This window comes from Protobothrops mucrosquamatus, unplaced genomic scaffold (assembly GCF_001527695.2).
Source record: "Protobothrops mucrosquamatus isolate PMUCROS unplaced genomic scaffold, P.Mucros_1.0 scaffold108, whole genome shotgun sequence".
Lineage (NCBI taxonomy): Eukaryota > Metazoa > Chordata > Lepidosauria > Squamata > Viperidae > Protobothrops > Protobothrops mucrosquamatus.
In genome coordinates this window covers 1,783,216-1,794,445 of record NW_015386480.1, presented here as the reverse complement: position 1 = coordinate 1,794,445, position 11,230 = coordinate 1,783,216, and the positions used below count along the sequence as shown (strand labels likewise).

Genomic DNA, 11,230 nt, shown 5'->3' with positions numbered 1-11,230 from the left:
ATCAATTAGGTTATCCGGATTATGATTTTGTATACATATTTCCATCCCATTTGACTTGTTTAATTTTAGAAGCACAATTCCCCTTTTCAGTCTAAAAGAGGGGGGGTGCTACAGATCAGGGATGAACAGCTTTTTCGGTTGAGGTCTGCCTGGATGGCCGAGCTGGGCTGGAGGAGGCCCAGAGCCCTTCTCCTTCGGCATTCCCACTTTGCCTGCTTCACTGGCAGACCTGTTTTTCCTCTTTGCTCCCAGTTTTCAAGCAGGATTGCAAGGGGAAAAGGAGCCGAGTTCAGGATTTTTCCCAACTGCAATTAGAATAAGTGAACCTGGTTTTTTTTAAGTAGAAGTTGAGATTTTTATTTGAATGGACTGGTACCTCACTGGTATAAGAATAATCCATATTGTTTTACATATCTTATTCTAAAAACATTTTGTTGTTTTTGCTTTGGGAACCTTTCCTTAGTTGTTAACTTTTTGAAGGAAACAAAGGTATTTACTGTCTATATAATCCTGCCATTTCTGCAGGAGTTCAGGGTGGCTTCTACAGGAACCTCCTTTCGTTCCTATAGCCACTCTGTGAGGCAGGCTGGGCCAAGAGAGGGGCTGGCCTAGGTCTCCCTTCGGCTTTCTGAGGCTGAGGGGGGACTTCACTCTGGATCTACTCAGTACTAATCCACCTTTAATCAGTACATCACACGGGTTTTCAAAATTAATTAAAATTACACAAGCATTAATATTCCATTAAAATGCTGAACGGCTATCCAGCTTAATTTACAGCCTTGATATTTGGTTTTTGCAATGATTATCCCAGTTGGTCTAGTGGTTAAGGCGCCCGCTAGAAGCAGGAGATTGTGAATCCAGGTGACCTGGGGCCAGTCCCTCTCTCTCAGCCCAGCCCACCTCACAGGGTTGATGTGGGGAAAAGAGGAGGAGGAAGATGTTTTAGGTATGTTCGCTGCCTTGATTTATTTATAAAAATAATAAAGACAGGATGCAAATAAATACAAAATAAATGATTATTGTTTCCCAAATTGGCTCTTGCTAATTCCATGAGGTAGACAGGCTTAGATTTTGAGAAGTCAGGAATCCTCATGGTGAGTCTGCACTTCAGGTAGGCCCAGCCTTTCCTCATGCTCCCATGGCTGTGGAGGGGGTGCCTTTCTGTTTTCCCCCTGCCCGCCCCCCGGCCAATCTGAGCCAGCTCCGTCAAAGGGCCGGGCAGGTCTCTCCTGGGACAGATCCACTCCACAAAAAGCAAGCATGGCAGTTTGTACTCTCCCTTGGGGAGGGAAGAGGCGAGGGCTGGCAAGGAGCCCTGGTTTTGGTGGGTATGGATGTGAGGCTGATTTTATTTGACGTGTTGTATTCCTGGTGCCTGTTTTCCCAACATGAGGTCTTTGTTGTTTCTTTTCCCAGCCTCTACCGCTTTCCTGGCAGACAGCCAACCCCCAAACCGCAAAGCTCTCGTTGTCTACCCCATTTTCCTTTTCTACTTCGTCATCAGTTGGATGATCCTCACCTTTACGCCATAGTGAATGAAGGTGCTCTCAGCAAAGACGACAAAACCGAATGAAGGTGTTTTTGTTGCTTTTCAATGAAAACCTCTCTCTGTGGTTGACCTGCCTGCCTCTTGCTCTGTTTCTGCCGATATTTATAATGAATGCTGTGAAAAGGCTGGCAGGTTCCATGTCGGAAACCACAAACTGCTCTTACTCCTATTTCTTTGAAGAGCACTACTGATATCTCCTTGCTGGGTTCTGTTTTCTACTGATTCTGTGTCAGCCTCCAGTCAGGAGAATGGCTAGATGTAATCCTATCTTGGCCATCGAGATTGTTGACAAAAGAGAAGACTGACTATCTAGAGTTAACTGATTTATCAGAAGGCCACAGTTCTTTAGGAGAATACTATGTTACAGTTTCAAAATATTTGCTTTCTTGGGATGGGAAATGCTATCCAATTTCACTTATTGTCCAAAAACTAAAAGGGAACAGGCGCAGAAAGATTGTCTTTTTCAGTTTTTTCATCCGTTTTTAGTTGTTCAAATCAGTGCAGTCTCTTCACTCCCTGCGCATTGGTTCAAAGGGCCTTGTGGAAGAAGACAAGAAAAGAGCCATTTGGCCCAGATCAGCCACAAGAGACCTTGGATCTCTCTTTAATGCAGGAGGGAAAAAGAAGCTGCACCAGACTAGTCAGCAGTTAAGGGCAGAGAGGCAGAGTGGTTGTGGCACGGGAGGTTTTGATTCTGGAAACATGAAACACAGAGTTCAACTTCTGACCTCCGAGTGGAGCCTGGTCATCCGAAAGGATTTCAGCTGCATCAGATCTGGCATCCCACCCCGTGTCCCGTAGGGATGGCCTTTGTTATAGAATGACTTGTGAAAAGGGCCACGGGTTTCTCTGCGAGTTCTGGCTTTTTAATTATAAAATGGGGAAGCTATTTATTTAGTAAGGTAGGGCACAAGCTGGGCTTTTTGGGTTCTGCACGTTCACATCCATTGTGAAGGTTCTGGAAGAAGCTGCTCTTGAAACGAAATTCTTCCTGTCTAGCCAGATGTAGGCGGTAGTTGACAGCTTATATGTGATTTAATTCTCATGGTGTAATTAATACCTTATTTTGTATTATTACCTATTAAATTAATTTTATTTTGTTGCATACTTGTTGGGGTTTTGAAGAGTAAAACTGTTCTCTCTATATATAAATTACTTCTTTGTGTTTCTTACTGAAAATATCTGCTGTTTTTTCTTTATTATGAGTTTCATAGGCCCCTTTTTATTTTCTCCTAAAATTCCAGCTATTGGGCTTTTGTTTCTCTCAATTAAATGAAGTCTGGGATAAATTGCTTTGTTCTCCTTGCTCTATTTGCCATCAAATGTAAAAAAAAGGGGGCAAGTTGATATGGAATATTATTTCTATGCAAATGTAAAGGTATCTGCAGGGAGACTTAAAAGAACCTCTTTAAGTTATTTCTGCTTATAACAAACTGAATTTAAATAATCTGTGTGTAAGAAAAGTTCTTTTTAAAATACTTGCTGTTTTTTTTCCAGAGGAATTTAAGAAAAGGGGCCCTACAGATCCATTAAAATTAATTTTCCTTGTGAAATTTTATTTCATATATCATTCTAATTGGGCACAAACGTCAGCTTTATCCTTCTCTTGACCGATATACATTGGTCCAGGTTTGGCCTGGAAATAAAACTTTACATGGTAATTTAGAGGTGAGATGGGCAGCATCTACGTTTAATAGTTTTCATTTGAGTAGGACTTAATTCCATCATTATGTCTGTGTAAGTAAGTTTGTTGAAAAGGAAATCTCTTGGTCAAAACCAGAGATAAGGATCCTGCTTTCTTTTGACAACTGCAGCTTCAGCCAGTTTGGTTGCTGGAAAATATCTCCACTCTTCAACATTAGGACAGCTGGTTTTAGAACGGGAAGCAGGTGTTGGTCTTCTGACTTGAATCCAGCATTTAAATGGCAGCAGCACTTAAACTTGTATAGCCCTCTCTGAGCGGTTTACAGAGTCAGCATATTTCCCAGAACAATCCGGGTCCTCATTTTGCCGACCTCAGAAGGATGGAAGGAAGGCTGAGTCAGCCTTGAGCCTCGTCAGGATTGAACTGCTGGCAGTGAGCAGTGAGTTAGCCTGCAATCCTGCATTCTAACCACTGCGCCACCACGGCTCATTTGCAGTTTCATGGCAGAAGAATATTGTTCTGTAGGCTCTGGATGAGAGTTATGTTTATAGGTTATTTTATTGAGACAATATTCTATCTGTAAAAGTAGTCAACCTGGAACAAAATAAGTTATTTGATGTAGTTAGTCCCACCCCCTTCGATAACATGATACATGCCATGTAATATGGTGTAATTTTTTACATGCTTGTTACACCAGTTGTACTTTTTTCTTATTTTTTTCTAATGTTTCATTAAGAAATTTGCGATGTGGCGTAAACTAATCCTGTTTTTGCAATATGTTTCAGTTACTGTGGTGAGACCTACAGAGGCTTTTATTTATTTACCTTTTGCTGGTTATATAGCAGCCTGTCTTTTCTCCACTAACACAAATGCTTGTTTACAAATAGTAAATTCTCTGCTCTGGTGACTGACTTTGTAATAAGTTTTTTCCCCCTTAATATTGAGATTCAAAAAAATAATAGTTAAGATTATGCTCTCTTTTTTTTCTCTGTTGTGACCAACCGAGAAAACGGGGTTGGAAAGTGTCAGTAAATGATCCGATGCTATTCCAGAGTGAAGCATCTGCAGCTGGTCAGGGCAGACCGAGGCAAAGTCCATAAACACAAGATGTACTATGCGGAATGCTGTTATCATCATCACCATTACTGAAATTTGTAAGACCGCTTAACTCTGATGACGCAGGGCAGTGTGAAGTAAAACAATCATACAGTACAATTTTACAAAATTATAGAATGTGGTTGATTGGTTTGGAGGTGACTGATACAGAAAGAAGGGCAACGTTTAGTGATGTTCTTAACAATCTGTCATGTCTACATATTGTTCATCATGTGCTGCAGCCAAAGAGGCCAACTGACACAATTAATACTGGAGTTGTACACAATATAATTGCTAGTGTTTACATTGGGGCAGGGCATAATATGTGTAAATTCTTTAATTGTTTTGTAAATGAATATACTGACAGGAATATGCAGTATAAATCTATGTAGCTCACAAAGTCTTTCAACTGTCACTTCCAATCCTTAAATACCAAATTTTAAAATGTTACATAAGTATCTAAAACTATGGTATGAGTAGGAACTTTGACTGACTCACAGATTGGAATTGAAAAGTTACTGGCATTTGAGACTACTTTTTAATAAAATAAACTACAAATAGGAATGCTGCATTTGTAAGAAATTTTGAAATTGCAGGATGCTATATTTTAGCGGGGAGAGATGCAAGGACAGGTTTTGGATGAAATATATATTTAATAAAGTATCAATCCTAACATTCTTTCATCATCTTAATATAAAAGGCATCATTTTACAGGTTTCTATATTATATATTAGAGGAATATTTATGTAATACAAATAAATTATTTTTCAAAAAAACCCCTAAACATGCATGTATTCTAAAATATTTTGAAAGCCCTTCAGATAATGCTGTAAAGCATTATGAAGTGGTAACATAATAACAGAGTTGGAAGGGACCTTGGAGGTCATCTAGTCCAAACCCCTGCTCAGGCAGGAAACTCTATACCATTTCAGACAAATGGTTATCCAATCTCTTCTTAAAAGCTTTCCGTGTTGGAGCATTGGTATATAAATCTAAGTGCTAGTGCTATTGCTTTTTATGATTCTTTGTAGGTGTATTAGCCTGCAAGCAGGTTGTGTGAAGTTGTGGTGCCAGAGATATGAGAATGGATGTATATGGAATTTTGAAAATGTTGAGAATGTGAAATGTTCATTCAAAACAAAGACAGGAAAAAAAAGCACCAGCATGCTCAAAATGCCTAGAAAGACAACTGATGATGCTGGGAAACCAGAGAATTTGCCCAAGATCCAGAATATCAGGCAGAAATGGGGGTCATTCTTTGCTCTGAGGCCACAGTTTTCTCTCCAGTTTAGAACCGTTCCCTTCGCAAGCTGTTACCTTCTGACACACTCAGGTTGCCATACAGACTCACTTTTCACTCAGTCACTGCCACATTCAAACCCTGCCTACAAGGGAAGCCCTCCCCTCCCCTCCTCCGAGTCACAAGAGGCTCAGAGGCTTCCCACCCTTATGCCCCCCAAATGTTCCAGGGGTTGGGTCCACACGGGCCTTGAATGCTCTCCCAGGAGGACTACCATACCGCATATAACCCAGATCGTCCTCTCCCCGTCCTCCTAGCCCCTCAACTCCACTAGCCCATTCTTCCCGCGTGCTTTTAGGCTGGCTCTTCCTGCCAATGGGAGCTTACAGGCTCTGCTGAGTTTGGTGTGTTTCAAAGTTGGAGCATTGCGTTAGCTGGGATGCAGTGCTTGCTCTTTATATAAACACGGAGAATCAAGTCCTGCAGCTGTTCCTGGGAAAGTGGTGAAGAGATAATGAAACTAAACTGTGGTGGATCTTCTAAAAGTTTCAGTTATGAAGTTGAGCAGAAAAGGGGGGCCTGGAAGAAATAGACACCCCAAATATTATCTCAGATATGAAGGAACAAATTGTACACGGTCCCTGATTCACAGCTGAACTGCAAAAGGGCTCCTTGAGCAAGGCAGCAGTGGGCGTCTGCAGCTGTCAACCACTGATCACAGGCCTGGCCTGTGAAGCAGCTCCTCTTCCTCCTATGGCTAGGAGATTGCAAGCCCAGCGGAAATTGCACTGTGCCGTTTGCTGTGTGCCTTGGAGCAGGTACCGCCTCCCTGGTGCCTCTATGTGGAACAGACCCCAGAGTAGCTCCTGCCTGCTCCCCTGTGCCTCTGAGAGGTCTGTGGGATGACTGGAGACCTGCTTTTGGTCTCCTGTGTATTTTTGAGGGGTTTTTTTCTTTGCTTCTGTTTAAATGAGATGCTTGCTTGTTCATTCTTTTTTTCCTCCCTGCATTCCGCAAAGTCTTCAAGCAGAAATTCTGTAACCAGAGCCAAGCAACTGATTGCTGCCCCTGCGCCATCACTCTGGGCTCAATTTCTATAGAACGTTTGACTGGTATTAGTAATAAGGTATATTTTGGCTCCAGATTACTCTCTGGCTCTGTCTTCACAAGATACCAAACTAGATTAAATTGGAGTGTGAAAGTTGTGATTAAGGGGTTGGACGAAAAGACCTGCCAGGTCCCTTCCAACTCTGTTTTGCTGTTATTCTGAAATGCTTGGCCTATATATGTCACCAAGCTCTTATGGAAATATTTATATAATATTTTTTTACAAAGATTGCTTCATTTTAGGTATGAATAGTGTATTAAGCACACTATGAAGTGACCTTTATATACAATACCTACTGTGCACAGTTGTGTAAGCATCTGGTTTGGGTAACTATTTCCAAGGACCTGAACCAGATGCTACACAACCTTGCACAATACATGTTGACATGGCCCTAACTAGACTCTCTGGGTTCAAGAATATCTAGGGATAAATTTTATAAAGTTTGCCATTAGAAGAACAGGTGTCAAAATCATACTTTTAGCTCTTTATGATGTCCTAGACTGGGATACAATCAACCAGGCATAGCTGATTAGTCACCAGGCGACCAAAGTCTCTCCATACAGGGTGATAGCCCAGAGACTCTGTCATCAAAATCTTAACAAAATATCTAGAGCTCTTTCCTAAGATCTCTAGAATCATAAAATCTCTTTGGAGCCTCACCCACTGGAATTCTCCAGTCCATCCAGGGTTTGGGAAGTTTTGACACAATTCAACCAGAAGCCTCTTCTTCCTTCTGACTGAAGAGAAAGAAGGATTGTGGTGCAACTTTTTTCCATCTTAAAACTCTCAATCTCTAGACAGGAAGGGAGCTCCCTAATGGCTTATGGGAAAAGTAAATTCATCATAATAGAACATTCCTAAAATACTTCTCTGAAGGCCCCAAGAGGCTCTTGCTAAGCAGGAAGACTCAAAGACTTCAAGGGCAGTTGGAGATCTTCAACTTTTTTTCACGTGGGAATCTCCAGTCTTGGTGAGACTTCTCCCAAGTAATGTACCTGGCACCGCATTTTGTGGCAGGTGTGTGTCCACTATTCTTCAGACTCATCTCCTTGGCCTTTCTGCCCTTTGCCACCAGAGCCAACTTTACTACCTCAGGTCTGCCTCTCCATCAGTTGCCAATCATCTTTTGGCTCAAGCCATAATATTTCAGCCTGTACATTTTCCCCTTTCTCTTCTTTGGCAGCTTTTACAGAATACAGAATCATAGAATTGAAAAGGACCTTGGAGGTTTTCTAGTCCAATCCCCAACTTAAGCAGGGGACCCTATGCCATTCCAGACAACGTTATCTGTTAATATGAAAAGAGAGAGATGTTTTCAACAGACAAATTGTGTGCTTCTACCCTTGATTAGTTTCCATCTATTGTTTCTTGTCTTGCCTTCTGGTGCTTTGGAAAATAGGTTGACCCCCTCTTCTTTGTGGCAGCCCCTCAAATCCTGAAATGCTGCTATCATATCACCCCTAGCCCTTTTCTCTAGACTAGCCAAACCCAAATCCTGCAACTGTTCTTCATATGTTTTTGTCTCCAGGCCTTTGATCATCTTAGTTGCTCTTCTTCGCACTTTTTCCAAAGTCTCAACACCCTTTTTGTAATGTGTTGACTAAATGTTGATGCAGTATTCGAGGTGTGGCCTTATAAGGCATTATAAAGCGGTACTAATACTCCACATGATTTTCATTCTGTGCCTCTGTTTATATAACCAAGGATTGTATTAGCTTTTTTGGCTGCTGCCGCACACTGCTGGCTCATATTTAAGTGATCGTTCTCTAGGATTCCAAGGTCCCTCTCACAGTTACTGTTTTTGAGCCAGATTTTGCCTAATCTGTTTGGTATTTCCTACCCAGATGTAAAACTTTGCTTTTCTCCACATTGAATTTCATGTTGTTGGATAGGGCCCATTGTTCAAATCTGTCAAGATCTTTTTGGATCCTGAGCTTGTCTTCTGGGGTGTTGGCTATTCTTGCTAGCTTAGTGTCATTTGTAAATTTGATGAGTTCCCCTTCTAATTCTAAAGTTATCTCCAAACCATACTAAATTACAACATGTAAAGCCATAAATGAGCTGTTTTTTTCCACAGGCATTGGGGCCAGGCCTCACAAGTCTGGGTTTTTGCAGGGTGGATTAAAAAAGTCAAGCAGGAAGCCACAATCCTGCAGCCTAAATATGCACATCTCTCTCTCTCTTTCTCCTGTCTGTCTGTCTCTCTGTCTATCATCTATCATCTTTCTCATCTCTTTCTGTTTAGCTATCCATCCATCCTAATGTATTCTGGATCACTGGCTCAGATTACATTAATCCTCCCTCTTTTTAAGAAGTTTCCAAAAAGATTTATAAATTATTAGGAAAACAACATGAGAAACATGCTCTAAATTCAGGACTACCTTGCTTCCTAGGAAAATCATTCAAGGTAAAAACCAAACTGTCTAACAAACTTTCATAAACATGAAAGAAAAGGTGGATTAGTACTACATGACTGACTTCTTTATCCACCACATATGAGAAGGGTTCAGTCAGCTGACAACAACATGAATCCGTGGGTGAGATGTTGCTTGTAAGATGTAGTTTTGGTTTCATAGACCCTGGACAGGCACCTCTCAAATATAGCTTAAATGGTTTTCCTACACATTGTAAAGGATTGAGTTAGAAGATCCGTGTGACCCTTTCCAACTCTACAATTCTACAATTTCTATTGCACTTTTATTTTTTATCAGCAGCCTATAGCGAAAAAACAATACCTCTCTCCTAAAATGATGAAATTGAGCAAAGTGTAAAAGGCAAACTAGCAAAATAAAAGATTTGTAGCAAACAGTGTAGGTAAATAGTAAAGCAGGGCTCTAAGGTTCAATGATGTTCCCTAGTTGGGTCATCAATGTCTGCAAGAAAACCACCAAGCTCAGAGAGCACCAAGGGCCCCACAATTCAACCCTGAGCTATAAATATTCTCTTCTATTTGTCCTTATTTATTCCACAGGAAGGTGAAAACTCATGAGTAGAGAAGTGGGAGGAGGAGTTGTGCGTTAGAGCTGGATGTGTTTGCTTTCCAGCCTGGGGTTTCCCCCATCAGCTGCTGAATGGAGGGAAGCTCAACTACTTGCCAGAATAAAAACAGAAACCAATTTTGTTTCTGAGAATTTGGTGCCCCAACTGCCACTTCACATGTCCCATGACCCGAGGGGATCTACAGATGGATCAACTAGTGTGGTCACCCATGTGTTCTCTGCTGATGAATCACTTGCAGATTACTGTTAGAAATAGTGTTTTCTCCCTTCGTGTGCCCCTCCCTTCCAAATGGGTCTTGGCAGCATCTAAGGGGAGGTATGGAAAGGGAGGTCCTGGCAGGTCAGGAGATTGGCTGGGTGGAAAAAGAGGGGACAAATGATATGGTGCCTTTACTTAGGAGGATCCCCAAAACACAGAACAACCTCCTGTCTTCAACGGAGGTTGAAGACAATTAGGCCTTCAACAATAGCATCAAGATGACAGGAACTGTTAGTGCGCTTTATACTGCCTTGGTAAGGCCACATTTGGAATCCTGTGTCCAGTTCTGGTCACCATGATACAAAACAGATGCTGAGACCCTAGAAAGAGTGTAGAGAAGAGCAACAAAGATGATCAGGGCTCTGGAGGCTAAATCATGCAATGAAGAGCTAAGGGAACTAGGTATGTTGAGCCTAACAGAGGCCTGTCTTCAATCAATCAGAATAGAGCTGGAAGGGATCTTGGAGGTCTTCTAGTCCAGCCCTGTGCTCAAGCAGGAATCCCTATATAATTTTAAACAAGTGGTTGTCCAGTCTCTTCTTTAAAAAAAGACCCTTCATGTCTTCCAGTACTTGAAGGCAGTCACAGAGTTGAGGGCAACTGTTTCCACTCAAAGCACCTGAGGGCAGAACAAGAAGAAATGTGTGGAAGCTCATCAGAGGAAGCTAAAAATAAACTCGAATTTTGACCCAAGATCACACAGGAAAACACAGGAATTGGAAGCATTCACCAAACATATCAACTCGGACAGATACATCAAATTCACATGTGAGGATGTTAAGGGAAATAGTCTAGCCTTCCTGGCCTGTGCAGTATACATTAAGGAAGACAGACGCCTTAACACTGAAGTTTACAGAAAACCCACACACAGAGATCAATATTTACATTTTGATTTTCACCACCCACTGGAGCACAAAATGGGAGTTATCAGAACTTTACACCACCAAGCTGAAGGCCTACCTACCAGCAAATATGGGAAAGAAAAAGAACCAAAACATCAAGGAAGCCCTCAGAAAGTGCGGCTATCCCAAGTGGACCTTCGCCAAATCGTTCATATGTTGCAGGAATATCTGAAAAGTTCAGGAGGATCTTCATCCAACACAACATACATGCACACTTTAAACCCAAGAATACACTAAGGCAGAAGCTTGTCCATCCCAAGGATAAAACACCCAGGCACAAACTAAGCAACGTGTATATGCAGTACAATGCAGTGAGCCATGTGCAGATCTGTACATTGGGGAAACAAAACAACCACTTCATAAACATCTGGCGCAACATAGGAGAACAAACCCATCAGAACAAGATTCAGCAGTCCATCTGCATTTAAAAGAG

General features: G+C 41.6%; 1 protein-coding gene across 1 annotated transcript in view; it reads left to right on the top strand.

The window, feature by feature from the left end:
• The window catches only part of YIPF6 (Yip1 domain family member 6), a 6,991-nt gene extending 4,266 nt beyond the window's left edge, over positions 1 to 2,725 (top strand). Inside the window, exon 7 of the mRNA XM_015812719.1 lies at positions 1,417 to 2,725. Coding sequence (XP_015668205.1) covers positions 1,417 to 1,532 — 116 coding nt within the window. The 3' untranslated portion in view covers positions 1,533 to 2,725. The remainder of the gene's footprint in view (positions 1 to 1,416) is intronic.
• The last annotated feature ends 8,505 nt before the right edge of the window (positions 2,726 to 11,230 follow it).